This window comes from Drosophila yakuba, chromosome 3L, assembly GCF_016746365.2.
Source record: "Drosophila yakuba strain Tai18E2 chromosome 3L, Prin_Dyak_Tai18E2_2.1, whole genome shotgun sequence".
NCBI lineage: Eukaryota > Metazoa > Arthropoda > Insecta > Diptera > Drosophilidae > Drosophila > Drosophila yakuba.
The window spans coordinates 2,426,015-2,443,123 of NC_052529.2; the positions used below are offsets into that span (position 1 = coordinate 2,426,015).

Here is a 17,109-nt window from a genome sequence, read left to right on the forward strand (position 1 = left end):
AGGTTAAAAATTGGGAAACTTTTAATAGATCTTCAACGAAGAGGAGGAGCACCAGCTCTGTGGGATGAACATAAAGCCAAAGCGCAAACAGAAATGAAAATAAATAAATTGCGTGCCCCACACAAACGCACAAGTGGACGCGAAATGGGCAAAGTGTACGGGGCGTATGAGTAATGCGTCACAGCGGCTAAACGAGCGGAAGCGTTTAATTAGCAGCTTTAATAATTCAATCAGCGTTATGTGCTCCCTCATCTCCCCGTTTCTTTTTTGATCCCCTGCCCCCTCTGTGCGTGTATGCTGACCGCTAATTTTTTATACGGCAATTTAACCATGTTATTATTATTTGCGTTTCTCTCCTCCGCCTTTTATTCGGCGGGTGTAAATTTCACAAACAAGTGCTAAACGGACTTAAACGCCTGGCGCCTCCAATTATTCCCATCTCGATTTCGATGGATTTACTCTGGCCGGTCACACATTTTATTGAACAACCTTATTATTGGCCAGATGTGACGGGGAAATTGGGTGTTTGGATCGGTGGGTGGTTGCTTACTTGCGGTGGCCTTTGAAATAAATTGTGTGGCTTTTTGGGGTTGGTTTTTTAACCATCATCTGGAGGGTGGCGGTGGTGGAGCTGTGTTGGTTTCTGTTTGGCCACCTGCTGGGTTGCCAGGGCTTAAACACAGCTACTGTGGGGTTAATGAACTCCACCTAATTGGGTTACCGCTTACCAGTTAGTGGTTAGCTCAACCAAAAAATGCTGCTTATAAAATGCAAATTATTGGTTTCATGTTTCTCGAAATCATCTGCTCTTTGGTCCTGCTAGCCATTTTAAAGCGTCAAAATTGCAAATCCCCGTCGCACGTATATGGTCAAAATCGCATTGGCATTGCAATAAATTTCAGCAATCCCAATGGCCAGCAAGTCGGTGGAGAAACGACGGGTGTGTTGGCCGCGACTGCTTAATGAAAAAGTAGCCAAGGCAGCCAGCAAAAACAGGCAAAGGCGATGGCAAGACCTGGTCAATTGCCATTGATGTTCAAGAACAGGCAAACATGCAGCCAGCTAGATAGCTACACTCAGCGATAAAGTGGTGAAGAAATTATATTAACCTTATATACTTCAAATAATGCAAAGCAAGCATGGCACTTGGCATACTGTGAAATTCTACTGTACATTTTAAAAACTTCAAGCTTTTTTTCCCGGTGTACACAAACACAGTCGGAATAGACAGACATCCAGAAATAGCTGGACGCAGTCGCAGTTGGAGGCTGGTAAAAAGCATCAAAGCCAGCGCAAAATGTTGGCTTTAGTCTGCAACATGGCCATGTCCAATGTGCGTGCATCTTGGCTTTTTCTACTACCTGCAACCGACTGACTTTAGCCCACTCCCAGGCCATTCAATCCATGGCCAAATCGACGCTGCAGCTGAGCTTTGATTTGATGACCGTGTGTCCCATGTTCGCTTTCTGTTTCGCCTCCAACTCCAACTCCAACTGCAGCTCCATCACCATTTCCATCGAGCATTTCACTTTGTGTCGCCTGCGAGCGAGTGAAATCCAGAAACCTGGCCTCCACGTTTCCACATTTCCACGTCTGGCAATCGGCGGATCAGCCTAAATGACTGCATCCGCCGTGCGAGAGAGGAATCTGCTATGAAGTAATTTCATGCCATTTCAGATAGCTAAGCTAAACTGGACCGCAATTATAATTAATTCTAGCGCAGCTCACACAAAGAAAAATATTGCATTTTGCATTTGCCATATCCCTCAAATACTTAAGCTGATTCTTAATTCCTAAGACCTTTTAATAAATTTGTTTATATAACATAAAATGTATAACCAAGTGTCAAATAATTTATTTATTTTTGTATGTAAAACCAACAACACTCTAATTCAATTCCGGCTTGCATTTTAGTGTTTTTCTTCTGTGCCAGCCTGGAATCGAGTGTAAAACTAATTTCAGCAACGATGCCCAAATGATACCACACAAACAACACCAATTCTCGGATCCAGTTTCATTATTGTTCCGAGTCAGAAGCGTCAATTGCCTAACTAGAACAATAGCATCTGTGGTGCATCAGGCACAGAGGCTCTCGTGCAGTTGCCTTTCCCATTAGAGCAGAGCAAATATAATTACCAAGGCTAACTGGGGCAACAAAAATGCCAGGAAAATGCTACGAGGAGCCCGGAAAAGCCGAGCCAACCCAGCCAGCCGAGTTAGCCGAGTTAGCCGAGTCAGCCGGGCTTTGGAGCGCATAAATGCATGTTAAAGTCAATTTATGCAGGCCAGACAATGCAGCTTAGATCCTCTTGGCATCCACTTTTGTGCCAGGTACAGATTGCCAACAAACACGTCGGCTAGCACACATTCCCCCAAGGGGCCAGGACACGTGCTTGTTAGCGTAATATGAACACCCCATTGCCCGTTTGAATATGTTAAGTGGCAGCCGTTGCTGGATGACGGTGCGTATGAGCGATATACGAGTATGCATTCCAACAGCTAGCCAACAATGGAATGCAATTTGCCATACAATCCCAGCCTGGCAATTAATTTTGGCTTTGCACTCCATGCGGCAGCTAAGGAAAAAAACCGAAAATGAAAGAAAGTCAACGAAGCAAACCGAAAAATCTATGACAAATGGCCCGAACATATATCCACTCCCAAAGACAGAAGTTGCAAGACGAATGTGCAGCTTTTTCTCAAATTTGACAGCTGCCGACAGTTGAAGGCAACTCTTTGGGGCGCAGTTCAGTTTTCCAACAAATTTTTGGGCTCAATGGTGTGAAGAAAAGCGTTTTTCAGCGGGAAAGTTTTCGGGGGAAAAATGCTGGTGCCAACTAAAAATTTTCCACTTCAGTTGCCAGTCGCCCATTCAACTTTAATTTAACTAATATGAAAAGGGAGACAAAAATCAATATGCCCAACGTGTGGCCGTCGGCGGAAATGTTTCGAGTCGTAAAAGAAATATTAAAGCGAATAATATATTACTATTTTTTGGGGACAATGCCGCATGACACGCAACATAGAAGTAAAGGGTGTGGTCACCCGAAACGGGAAAATGGTAAAACATTAGGCAAAGTTCGGTGAAAAGCCAAATATAAAAAGAAAGAAAATGTAGTCGCGATATCCGCCTCCCTGTAGCGATCTGTTAATGATACTTTTCACCGGGAGAAAATCGCGAGAAAAATGGCAAAGAAACGAAACGAACTCGAAACGAGGACACGCACATTATATAGCAATTTGTGAGCTCTGGCAACGAAAAAAAGCCAGTAAACTTCGCCCGACTTTCGCAGCTGAAAGGCAAAATGGCAAAAAGTTAAAAGCAATTTGGATTTTGGATTGGGGGCCAGTTTTTTTCAGCCACCTCACGCAACTTGAATTCCCCCATAAGGACATTGCAACAATTGTTTCGCCAGTTGTTCGTGAGAAAAGCCAATGTCAAGGTGTACGGAACGATTTTCTATTAATACCTGTCGACGCGCTATTTATTTTCGATTTAGTTTCTGAATGCCGGCATTGTGCATTCACAATTCATTCGATTCATTCGATTGTTTACTAATACTCATTAATAATTTATAAGACATACCTCGACGGAATGCCATGATTCACGATCCAAATGGCTGAAACTTTTGCTGCTGCATCACAGTTCCTTGCTAATTCGATTGTTCTGTTACATGAGCTAAATTGTTTGAGAGCTCGTCGACGAATGCCTCACTTTGCCAATTTTTTAATTAAATTTTTGTCGTCCTACCCAAAAAGAGCGTTGGTTGTCTGCTTCACAGTGGTCCACAGTCCCTTTTGCCGGGGCTGCAAACATTTTCAAATGTCTGTCCATTCGTTTTAATTGACAAAATTGATTAAAATTTTGCTTAACATTTTGCACCAAAACTGACATTTATCTTAATTGCTGGGGGAAATGCCGTTTGGAAAATAGAAAAACGCCCGAAACGGAGTCCAATGAAATGGGACATAGATCCGAAAGATGGAGCTCTTAATTAGATAATGGTTGTCGGGGCAGTTTGTAAATTGAATTTGCCGAAGATAAATGGAGCGCAAAGAGATGGCAGTATAAAAAAAAATTGTATGTGCAGCAAACAAGTGAAATAAACTCAATTTATTCGGCTTAAATTCAAAATGTTAGTGCTCTTCTGTCATCGATTTCAGCAACATTTTTCGCGCCTAATTTCGCTGTGAATTTTATGAACTGTTTCCAGGTGGCCGATACGCAATCTCTGTCGTCACATTTTTATGGCTTTTCAAACAGTACGCATACGCACCGTTGTCCATGGATTTAGTGGCGAGCGCTTTATTTTTATCAACGAATTTCAAAGATTTTTGTGGCAGTGCCAAAAAATATGATTTAGTTCCCAGTTTTTATTTATGTTCCTCGGCTGTCATTGAGCGACTGCTGACACGCAATCCCCGCCCATCCGATATGTAGGTGTCATTTGTTTATAATGTTATTCATCTTTGTGTATGTGCATATATATATCTTAAATATTTCATTTCATTTGGGGGCACATTAAAGCACAGTTCAGAATCTATTCAGCGCACTGGCCGGGCAATATGTGGCCACCACTTCCGCTGGATGTCAAGCATGTGGCAGACAAATGTTCCACTCGACCAATGTAGTCTTTGGCCCCTGGGCTCCACTGCATTGCACTTGACACGCTTTCAAGGAGCCGTCGTAAGGACTTTGGACACAATCCAAGGCAACGGAAGAAATCGGTTGCAATGGATTTGGCGCAAAATCCTGAGAAATTGTCGAGTGTGACTGGCATTTTTATAGGCTGCAGTTGAATTATCGACACATTTTCTACCATCCACTTCTGCCAAGCATTCTTGTATACTTGGGCACTTCTCCGATTCCGAGTACCGCACTCATTTAACTAATCAAAAGTAATTTTAATCAAAGGGAAACCTTCGCCGCAGGCCAGGCACAGATAACGTGAAGAGCAGACCGAGCGAAAGCAATTAAAACCACGTGCAAAGTTTGCCAAAGGTTCCCGGGCAAAACTTCTTCTAGGCGCCAAGGTGGGTGACTTCAAGAAGGATTGCTGCTCGATTTTTTCCTTATTCCTTATTTGCCTTGGCAAAGATCAGAGGCAAAGTCCTGGCCGCAGCGAAAGTGGCCTGGGGACTGGGATTGCCAATCCTTGGGACTAGATTGGTGCGGGGATGCTGGGTTAAGCAAACTTAATTAATAAGGAAATACGCAGCTGATTGGAGGAGTGCACAGTGAGATAATGTGGCTATGAATAAGCATTTGTGTTCCTGAATCGCAAGAAAATATCTCAACTTTGAGTCAGCTCCAAGAAAGATGGCAATAGAAAACCTTTGGCCTTGAGCACCTTCCCTTTTTGAAAATTCATATTTATTACAAACTTGTTAGGGAACTTATTTTTACCACACGTTTTTTCCAGTGCAACAAGTCCTTGTGTGTGTTAGACATGGTCCTGCGTCGTGCAATGAATCGAGACTCATTAAAACCTTTCACTGTGGTTTCATTAAAGGCAGCAGCTGCCACGCCCCCGCACGCACTCACGCCCACCTCGCATCCTGATTGTCTTCTATTAATATGTCAAGGACTGGGCAAAAACGCACACATTGTGCCGACAAATAAATTTGAATAATTAAAAGGCCCACAGAGAAATACATATAGGCGCCAAGGAGGTGTGTAAAGAAAGCCGAAATGGATGCGGAACAGCTGTCCTTTTATTTTCGGCAAATGCCAGGACAATCTGTTGGTTCCCCCAGAGAGCAGAGGATGGGGATCCCTGGATTATTTGGAAAGGGGAAAAGAAAGGAAAAGGAGAAGGGAGAAAGTGCCAGTGGCACAGACAAATAAAACAAAGATAATCGGCATGGCAAAGTGCAGCACCCACGCACAATAGACCAAAGCGACAGCTTGACAAACTAATAACAAAAGGCAAGCCAGTTTGGCTGACAAACGCACTCGACTGTTGGCCGAGGGCGCAAAAAAGAGCTGGCCAAGATCCCAGCTGCCAGATAACCAGATACCCCGATACCCAGTTGCCCAGATGCCAGCAGACCCAGGGACATTGGAGAACCGGAGAACCGGAGGCCAGGAAAAGTACTCCTTAGCCCCGGGGCTTTTGGTTAGCTCATTAAAAATGAGAGGCACTGTTTTCGTATGCCAACAAGTGCCAAAGTCACAATTTTAATTTACCCTAGACAAGGACAAGGGAATCCCCCACCATTTGTCACGGTCAGGAGTGGGTTAGTGGCTGCTGTTCTGTTGTCCTGGTTCACTCTGCTGTTTGCATAATCCCACTCAAGTGCCCCACTCATCCATCCAAAGAGCCACCCACTTGGCCACCCACATTACCAGCCAATTATGAGGCGGCTTACGGCCCCCAAAAAAGTTCACAACTTTAAGCGACAGCTGACAAAATGTATTTTAATTAAAATTCAAAGAAAAGCCCAGCGACCAAATTCTGGCAAAACGCAAATTTAATTGAGCGCACCCAGGACAAGGCAGGATACATTTTCTTTACGCCAGGACAACGCAGGATACATTTTCTTCACGCCCTATAAACTTGCAAATAAGCTGATTCCGCTCTAGTTCGCACTCGCATTTGGGAGTATAACCAGTAGGCCAACCGAGTTCTTAAGGATCGACAGAGTCCCAAAATTGGTATTAAGGGCAATAAATTAGTGGCAAATTAATTTGTGAACCTTTTTTAAATAATTAAATTTCGGGGAGCAATTTATATACTATAATGATACTCTATTAATATAATTGCTTAGTCTTAAGCATCTCAATAAGATTACAAGCTACACAAAATGGAAAAAATACCTTTTAAAACTGATTTTCAATCGATACCCAATAACTTACTCTGCACTGAAAAACCTATTTAATAGTATCAAGAAAAAAGGCGAGGCGGCGAAATCTTTGAAAGTATTTTGTGGGAAATAATTTTCGCCCAGAATGCAAATGAATTGTTGGCTAATTGAAAAAGCTTTCAGCACGCGCGCTCCGCTCGCTGAAAAGGTCAAAAGAGCGGCGCGTTGAAGAATACACAAACATTGCGTATACGCGGTGTGGGTCGCACGCCTTTTCCTATTTGCAACAATTAGGCGCCAATCGCGGGCAATTATTAATTTGGCTTGGCTTTCAATTAAGCAATTTGGCGCCGCACCCTCTAAAAAACCCCCCTTTTCACCCACTAAACGTTGATTGTTCCGCAAGATGATTTTTGGGTGGCGAAAACAGCGGTGGTTTTTGGTTTTGGAAAAGTTGGCGAAACAAACGGCGGAAGGCGCATTGAAAATTGGTCCATTTATGGTCCCACATGTGTGTGTGTGTGTACAAAATTTCTTACATTTTACGATTGAAAGGCGGCAAGAGCTAAAAATGCCAAAAGTGCTGCACCCTCCGCCATCAAAACGGCAAAAACTTTTATGCTAATTTCCACCCACCGAAAAGGGGGAGGCAAAAGTTGGGCTGGATTGCCGCTGGATTCAGCATCAAGTGGAAAACTTTCACAGTATCCCAACACGGTCGACATCGTGTCGAAGAAATGTTTGTTTAGAATTTGGCAGAGCGTTATTTATTGCCCAATAACTTTTAACTTCACATGCGGCCCCCTTCTTGGCTGCAAATGCAAATTAGTTGCCATTTGGCCAAGACTCACGTAGAGTCGGCTCGCACAATGGGGCCAAATAAATTTAATTGAAAAGCCAGTCGGCCAGGCGGCCAAACGCCGTTGGATGCTGGAGGGGGTGGTGTTGTCCAGTTGGCCAGGTAAAAACCCCTGACCAGCGTTTTGCCGCAAAAATGTCAATCGAATCGATCGAGCACAGCAGCACGAGCTGCCAAAGTGTTTAATTAATGCCTAAATAATTGACAGCAAGCATCGTTGGCTGGCATTTTCAGCATTAATGTTAAAACCAAACCAGCTACCCAAAATTTCCTTTTCCCTCTGAAGTGTCCATTCTGAAGGTTAAGGCTACGCCCACACACGCAGTTGAACATTTTCATCCAGGGTACACAATTAATTTGCCAACAAGAATGTACAGGAATACATTGAAAAATTTATATATTTTGAAACTGAATAGAAGTGTTGTTACGAAGTGGTCGATTTTTGTTCATTGCCCTTTTGAATATGTTTTAAATAAACACAAAGGCAGTTCCGCGAAACAATTATCTCAACAGAAATGTATTTTAAAATCGTGTTCTTGTTGGCACAAATTAATTTTACAAGCATGAACAATATTCAAGAACAAGAACATATATATATTCTTCGAAGAATTTGCACTTTGGTACAACACAGTTCTTGGGCAGAAACAAAAAATTAAATAATAGAAAAAAACTTCAAAATGTATTTATATTCTAAGACCATAAATGTTCGAACTCGACTGTTGATGCAAAAAAAATCTTTATTGACTTTTACTATGGCCCAAATCTGGTGCAAGAGCCCAAACACAATTGCAGATCCCTCAAAGCTAATTATTGGCCATAAAGTTGATTTAAGCAGTTGACTGGCTTGCCACAAAAAAGCCATTCAGCGGTGCCCTTCCATTTGAGTCCGCCATGCTCCACCGCTGCACCTCATCCTTCTCAATCTTCCATATTCCATCTCTGCCCCATGACGCCAGTCTCTTTGTGAGTCTATGGCGGCAATGTCAAAGGTCGCTGTGAATGGTGGCACATAATTGCACTTGACAGCAAAACGACAGCAAAGGCAAGCGCAGTAGCAGTAGCAGTAGCTGTATCTGTATCTGTATCTGCTGCAGTAGCAGTAGCAGGAACCGTCGACAGTCGCTGAGATAAGGAAAAGCCAAAGCCGAGGCCCAGGAAAACTGTGAAAGATCGCATAGCGAAATGAATTCAATTGCAGTTTTTCCAATGACTGCAGCTCTTGCTGGTTGTCACTGATTAGACTGGCAGAAGAGAAGCTACCAGCTCCCGGCGCTTTTGATGCAGCGGCACAGATAATTTTCCATCTTTTTTTTTTGTTTTTTGTTTTTTGCAAGAATGAATGAAACGTGAGCGGCTGCAGTTAACGAGTCTCTGCTGGAACCCTTTTTGCGATTTGCTTCTGGTCGAATGGGAAAATTGGCAGAAAATGATCAGAGATCGCTTGTCATTACCGAAAAACAAAGATGGCAGAGTTGAGATAAGCGAGTTTCGAATTTGGCATACCCTGCTACTAGTTCGTATTATATATAATTTAATTGAAATTATATTTCTACTTAATATGCCAAATGATCCTAATTAGTGATGAGATCGAGCCGAGATATTGGAGTCTGATAAAATATGTATGACTAAGCGAACATACCCTTTGTTGCACAGAGTAGTGGGCATCATAATATTGAACCCAGCCCGCATTCGATTGTGCTGCTTCATTTGCTTTGTTTGGGCCACGGCCAAGCCCAGTTGGCCAGCAAACAGTAAACAGCAAACAGCAAACAGCTGTCAGCGGCCTGGGAAAGGGTCGGTGTTCGGTGGTTATGGGCCTGGTTTAGAAAACGCTAGGAAAGAAAGAGCGTGCCACGGCAGCTGGCGTTGCAACTTCCGCCATTGAGCGCTTCGCTAGGCACCCACAACATCGCTAGCCGGGCCAAAAGTTTGCACATTTGCGTGTGCTACCAATTTTGGCCAGAAACAGGGATGGCTGATGGCTGGCTGCCTAGTTTGGAGTGGGTGAGAAAGCATTTTCCTCGACGGCGGCTGCAAGAGCCTGGCTGACTCATTGGCAGTCATTGGAACTCGTTTGCCCCAGCTGCGCCAGGTGTAATTGCGAAATTCGAGCCAATTTGCAACAGAAAATTGTGTAATAGATAATAAATGAGCTGAGCGGAGTAGAGCATGTGCAGCATTCATGGCCCACTGATCAGCGACGTCGATTGACCAAATGAATCATCATCAATGAGCTGGCAAGCGACACCCTAGATAAGCCAACCAAAGTCCGCAAGTCCGGACAAGTAATGGCCACTTAATACTTGACGACCAGCATTAATGTGGCACTTGACACACATTAAACGCGAATACAGCCACAGAATTATGGCCCAAAGAAGCTCAAGTAGGTGGCCAATGGTGTCCCTATCTACGGGCACTGATGCTAAGCCAAAGTGGAGCAACCCAAAGGCAGAATGGTTGCAAGGGGAGAAACAAGAAAAATCGATTAGCTCAGCCAAGCAATCAGCTCAGAAATGAGCGGAATGAATCTGTAATAATCAAACAGAATTGGAAGAGGAATTGGCTAAAGCAGAACAAAAAAAAAAAACAAAAAAAATTGAGAGGTATCACGACTTGGCCCCACACCCCATCGAATTCAAATGAATGCCCCAGTCAGCCGTTGAATCCAGCAAATGGAAACCATTTCCGCACACTCACACACGCTCATGAACATCGATGAATATCCTTTTAGATGGTTGCCGGAATCAAGCCATAAAAGCATTTAGCCGATAATTTGCACTGAATATGATAAGCCAAAGCCATTTTGTTGGGCCACAAGGAAAATTACATTTTCCGCCATTGGACTTTATTATTTTTATAGCACTTTTAAGTAACTGAAAATATTGAATTTTATTATTGGATCGCAGCCGCAAATCGATGCAGCGCAGAGAGAAGCGCGAATGCCATTAAAAATTTACACCGTATGCATAAAGTTCCATTTCAACGGCGACAGCTTGTTTATTTGCATTATGTGGATGTTATAGGTAACCACCAAATGCGTTTTGCCACCACACAGGAATAATCAGAAATTCAGTGCAGGGGATCGGAATCGTGAAATCGGGATCGGGATTGCAAACTGGATGCAAACCAGCCATTTGTTGACCATGCCATACGATGATGCCGTGCCATTTTCCGCAGATGAGCTGCGAATTGAGCAAAAGTGCTGGCCATAAAATCCGGGCTGCGGTGAGGCGTGTTAATTATCTCATGTAAACCTGAACCAAATTGGCAAATGGCGCAATGCCAGTGGAGGAAAATCCAGCGTTAGCACAAATGTTTATCAAGTTATTAACGAGCAAATTGAACTTTGCGCAAAAGGTTAAGCAAACACGAGAACGGAAATGCAAACCAAGAAAAAAATCTCTGAAATCTATGAAAAGAACTCTTTAAGAAAGCACATAAAACGCCAAACTTCTGGTGCGAAGGGGACTCTCGAATTTTATTTGCATTTTATGACTCATTTTTCACGCCCTCCTCGGAGGGCCTGCTGGTGTCAGTTGCGGCTGATAAAAGCCAGGACCGAGACCAGCACAACCAGGACGAACAGGACAACCAGCACAACCAGGACGAACAGGACCCAAGTTAAATTGCAGGCCGCATAATCCTTTTCGGGCCGTCGTCCCTTTTGTCGCTGCCAATATAATTTATATATAGGAGAAATGCTTTTGAAATGCCCAAGGCCTCAACGGAAATGCCAGATAATTGAAATTGATATATGACGAGGCACCAGGAGCGGAGTTTCTGTCCTCATGTTTCCAGTGCTTCTAAAACACAAAACGAGGTCTGTCTTCGCAGATAAACAGAATGGCAAGAACAGCGGGTGGATGGGACTATATTGCGTATACGCCCTGTCTGAAACGGCATTCATAATTTTGCGTACACATGGTAAATGGGTAAACACAACACGAAGCGAAAGGAAAACTGAGGAAAATCCAAGGCACAAACACACAAGCACACACATACCCACACTTTTGTAGCACGTGGACCACTGGCATGTGTGGCCGTCTCCATTTTATTTGTTTTTTAATATTTTTATGTGCCCCCGTATTCGCCAGTATTTTGCTTTTCTTTCGATTTATTTTCGACCCGATTTTACTTGGATTGTGTTGGTGGAAAAGTGGAACATATGCGCTTCACCTTCGCCTTAATTAATATTATTTTGTAAATAATAATTAATTTTACCTCGAGCGTAGCTATATTCATTCCGAAAATAAAAATAATTTCCCATCGTGGAAAATGAATGATGAACATCGTGTTCATATTTTAAATTTTCCGAGAGACCGTAACGCGCGATGAGCGAATTGATAATTAACATGATTTCTATATGGCCCGGAAATGGGTTATTCTGGAATGGAAATTGAATCTGAATTCGCACTGCTTTCTGTTATTTTAAGCGGCTCGCATAAGGAAATGTCAGTTGCCTGCCCCTTTGCAGATAAATAAATAAATAAACTCTTTGGCCAAAATTTAAGCCCTCTGGATTTGATCCGAACCATCAGCGGTATTCCACTTGGCTCAAATAATTGATGAACCAAAGGGCCATAAATTCCCCATACGCAAGTCGGAAGTTGTTAAGCCCAAATAAATCGACTTGAATCGGATGCAATCGCGTAAATATTTCATAGGGCAGCGTAGTCTGGTATAGCAGAATTTGGCCTAAAATCACGGGGCAAAAATCCGTGTTACGCATACGCCGTGTTGCCAGGCGCCAAACAAACAAACAAACCGAACAAAATACATATACATAGGCTTATAAAAGTGCGAAGAAAAGAAAATTTCGAGTGCCGGTCGTTTGGTGCGTGTGAGGAAATAATTTATACACCTTTTGAAAGATTTATGCAGCATGGCTCTGGGGCTCGGGCGAAAATCGCAAAATCAAAGCGTGAAATTCAATTAATCTAAGCAGTAAAGTCGTTGGCGAAATCACTGAAATCCCAAAAAATCCCCATTCGATATGCCAGGGCTTCGGGACACTCGTTAGTTGACTCGTGGTGATTCATAACTCGCATAATTCCAACTGGACACTCCGACAGATGAATCCGATGAATCAGATGAATCAAATGAAGTTTCGGCGCTGACACAGCACAAAAACACATATATATATATATTTGGTTGGGCTTTCGGAAACTGCAGTGGGTTGGGCTTGTTGGCTGGTTCATCTTATTTGGGTTAGCCATTGAGTATATATGGCAAATCGCTAACGGTACGGGTATATTCACCGTTTGGGCCAAGAGCGAGTCTCAGCCAAAAGCCAAAACAAACAAACAAACAAACAAACGACGATGCCAAAACAAAACTGAAGCTGCAGCTGAAGCAAAAGCACAAACAAAGCGAAAACTGCAAAAGCGTAACAGAGTGCAAAACTTTTTTTTACACTTTTTTTTTCCAATGTTTTGCTTATGGAAAAATGCAAATAATAGCGGAGTTTTTCTTTTCTGGGCGGTGGCAGTTGAGCTGCGGGAGGGAACTAAGAGCACGTGCATGGAAATGCAAAGAAAAACCAGCTCTACACAAGAAAAATATTCCATTGTTAATATTCCGCATACTTTTTTTGGGATTACAGTCGACGTTGAATGGAATATTTTCATACAATACTTTGAAAAGCCAGGGAAATGCAACTAAATTCTTATTTTTACGGTTACAACTAAGCTGACATATTTCCACTGTTATCAGCTTAGAGCATACAAATTGCATTAATATTTATTAGCTCCATTTTACTAATTAATTGCATTATTAAAAATAGTTACCGTTGCGTGTAAATACACATTTTTCAGTGTACCACTTCAACAGTTGTCAAAGCATAAATGTTTGCTGTAATTTTGAGCTACCTCCGCAGTTCGGAACGGAAAATCGAGTGGATTTAATTGGCACTGCAACTGCAACTGCAGCACAACTCCAAGTGCAATGCCGTGCCACACAAACAAAAATTATGCAAAATTCCAGGCTGCCTGCGACTTTGATAACGAAGCAATGTTGCCTGGGAGACGTGAGAATGATGCGCCTAATGTTGCAGATGATTTGCATACAAAGTTCGGCCAAAGTCAATGGCCAAAGAAAAGGCACACATGACATGAACTTGCCATATCTCACACTTCTCTTTGTCATGGCTTCAATTTTGCATGGGCATTTTCCCTGGGCAATGAAACTACCTTTCACTACCTTTGGGCGCCCAAGCTCATCAATCTTGCAGGCAAAATTAATTGAAATTTTGGTCAACCGCATGTAACTGATCGAATCAAAATCAAAAGAACAATAATAACAATAACAATAACAACAGCAGCAGCTGGGCATGCAAACAATTTCCACACATTGAACAAAAATAATAAACAAAAGAGGATAGCAAAACATCGAAGGCAGAAAAAACGCACACAAAACTAAACAAATGCTCAGAATGCGATGCTGTATAATTGAACACGATACGCAGACAATCGTACCGAAATGGAAATTTTGTTTACAATTTGTATCCCCCCATATAGTAGATATATATATGTATATGTCAGCATACATAACAAAAACAAAACAGTCCGGTAATTGTGACAGTTGACTAACTCTTTGCGTTGAAAACTCTTTATTGCCGCTTCCGTCAACCGCAGCAGCAATGAAAAATGCTGAATATAAATGAATCCAACTAGCATAAAAGCAAAATATGGCAAACCAATTTAATTGCATTTACAAATTGTATAAAACAGTTTACCCGCTCAAATGTCACAATCGTAAAATTGGAAATTCTAGATGTTTGTTTGCATTTTATCTCCGCCAATTTCAAAGACTAATGCAGCGGAGAATCCGATTTACACAATACGAATCTCGCAGAAGAATGTAAACAATTCTGCGGAAGAATATTCCAGACAAACAAACATTTATATACCCAGAAATTGAATAACATGCATGTGAATGTTATTTAGCCAAAAGTAATTCCACAATCATCTTAGCATTATTATAAATTATTTCGAATTATACTTCAGTTAGCTCAAATCCAGTTAATTATACTTGAATATTTATGTAAGCCACCAAATATAAATTAATGACAATGTTTACTATGCCAGATTAATTAATGAAAGTTTTTATTGAAGACTAGCTAGAATTAATGCTTTTATTACTTTAAAATGAAATAAGTAGTCCGTATTCAGCAAATCCGTTAGCTGTAAATTCTAAGATAATGTGTAAAAAGTGTAGAAAGTATTTCGAAAGCTATTAAACTGTTTTTAATTTCCGTACAAAAGCCGAAGCAAATTGCTAACTTTATATGCAAAAGAAGATTTGTGTGGTTCGCAACTATCCAAATGATTAATTTATTGCAACATAAAAACACACTTAACAGCGATAGATCGCCATTGAGGAATTCTGCTAAAGATAAAGAATCGAACCCACTACCCAAAGGAAAAAGTATGAAATTCCTTAGATGGATTGACTCACCTTGGCCTGAAATGTGATGCCGTGGAAGAAGGCCTGCTCGGCGTGCAGCGGCACCCGCAGATCCTGGTCATCCTGGACCAGATCGTACGGCGTCGACGGCATTCTCAGATAGTTCAATAGCACCGATTCGGACCACTTGTAGTATCATGAAATGGTTTTCATCTTCCTCGTGCTACGCTTTTGCAGCTGATGGCGCAATTGCCATAAAACGCCACTTGGCCGACGCTTTGGCTGCTGATTTTGGCTGCTTGGATGCTGTTGCTGATGGCCCTGTATCTGAATCTGTGTCGGCTGATTCAGATTCAGATTCGGATTCTGGTTCGGATTCAGATTCTGATTCGGATTCGGAGTCGAATTGTGCTGGCTGCTTCCGAGTTGGCTCATGCAAATTGTGGTGGGGCGACGAGCGCTCAGTGATTGATTTGCGATTGCAATGGCTGTGCTGTTGGCCAAAACCCTCCGTGTACCCGAACCTCCTCTTGGCCAAGTTGAGCGCTCTTGCTTAATCTCAATTTATGAGCTTGCGGTTACTGGGATGCTGGCAAATTGAATTGCGTCAGTTGGATTCTTTGGCCGTATTGCTGCTTTTACGTATTATTATGAAATCGCCTGTGTCTGCGGTGTATCTGCAAGTGGTAAGAAAACAGAAAAGATATTCGTGATGAAAAAGTAGAAAAGTAGAAAGGCATTATGGGAGTCCGATTCTGTCGGTATGTAATCAAATGACGCCTAATCGCTGTGACTCCGTCAATCCATCGAGCTGTCTATTAAAGTGAGTCATTAACTGAATGGTTTGAGTCAGCTTTGGGTTCGCTGGAAAGCAACAGCATGCTAATCACGAGCTTTAATCGACTCACTCACTAGTCGAGCTCGTGGTGCGATGACACCGTTGCCAATCGAATTCTGAATTGGTTTTTCGATCCGCATTGGAACTTGGACGCCAGCCCACCTACATACACGTGTCGCATTCGAGCCTTGAATTCGTAATTCGATTTGTTGCTCAGGAAGTGTCTGCACGTTAATTGAGCTCGGCCTATGAAACGCAATATGGCTTATTTTCACATGGTTATTGTGAGACGCGTCAACGTGTTCATAAAGTTAATTCAAACAGACAACTATAGTAATAAAAACCTTTGTTCCATTGCGGATTTCTTATTCCGAACAGTATATACATGGCTATCTTATAGAATATTTAACTTTATTGGCTTATCTATTAATATCAAAATGTACCAATTTTTTTAGTTTACACTTTTCAGTATATTATGCCCACTGTATGCAAACACAGCCAAACTTTAAGCTCAACTTCTGATTATTTGCTATTTTGGTCTCTTTGTTCGTCTCTTTAAGGTGACCCTTGAGTTTTTAGAGAGTCTGCAGTTCAATAAGTCTAGACTTTAAATATTTATATGATTCACAACTTTGCTGCCATTTTGTTACGCTGTTTGTTATAGTTTTAAAATTAAACAAAAGTTGGCGGGCTAAATCCATTTCAATTATTCAGTATTGTCAGGCCTTACATATTAAATTCGGTTGGTTAAATCTTCGTTGAATTTTGATAGTTAAGCTGCTTAATGTGTATGAAAACAATTCCATGAAGTCAAGCTAAACTTTAATTTAGCGTTCAACTCTTTTTCTGGGTTTTTATATTCCTTCTTTCACCCATGCAAATGATAATATAATTAATTCCGTAAATTGGCAACGCAATGACCACATTAATTTAGCATAGATTTTAATTGTGATTTTAATTGCTAAATTGATTGCTATATGGAATTATAAATAAAATAGATTAACATTTATTTCATTTCTGATACAGATCTGTGCTTATTATCTGTTAATCGTGATTTGCTCTATAATTCCAGCATTCATTTTAGTGAGTGTTTAATATTTTCGATTTTCTCATGCCCCGATGCTCAATCGCTTAATAAGTTTATAAGCCCCAAACAAAAGTTTGAACTTAACGTCAACAGCTGGTTAGCATCCCCGTCTCT

The 17,109-nt window shown here is 41.8% G+C and overlaps 1 protein-coding gene across 4 annotated transcripts in view; it reads right to left on the reverse strand.

Moving 5' to 3' along the window:
* The window catches only part of LOC6532538 (capon-like protein), a 45,041-nt gene that overhangs the window by 23,429 nt on the left and 4,503 nt on the right, over positions 1-17,109 (reverse strand). For all 4 annotated transcript variants that reach the window (XM_015193936.2, XM_015193939.3, XM_015193940.3 and 1 more), the window contains exon 2: positions 15,122-15,747. In XM_015193936.2, the coding sequence (XP_015049422.1) occupies positions 15,122-15,223 (102 nt within the window). In that variant the 5' untranslated portion in view covers positions 15,224-15,747. The remainder of the gene's footprint in view (positions 1-15,121; positions 15,748-17,109) is intronic.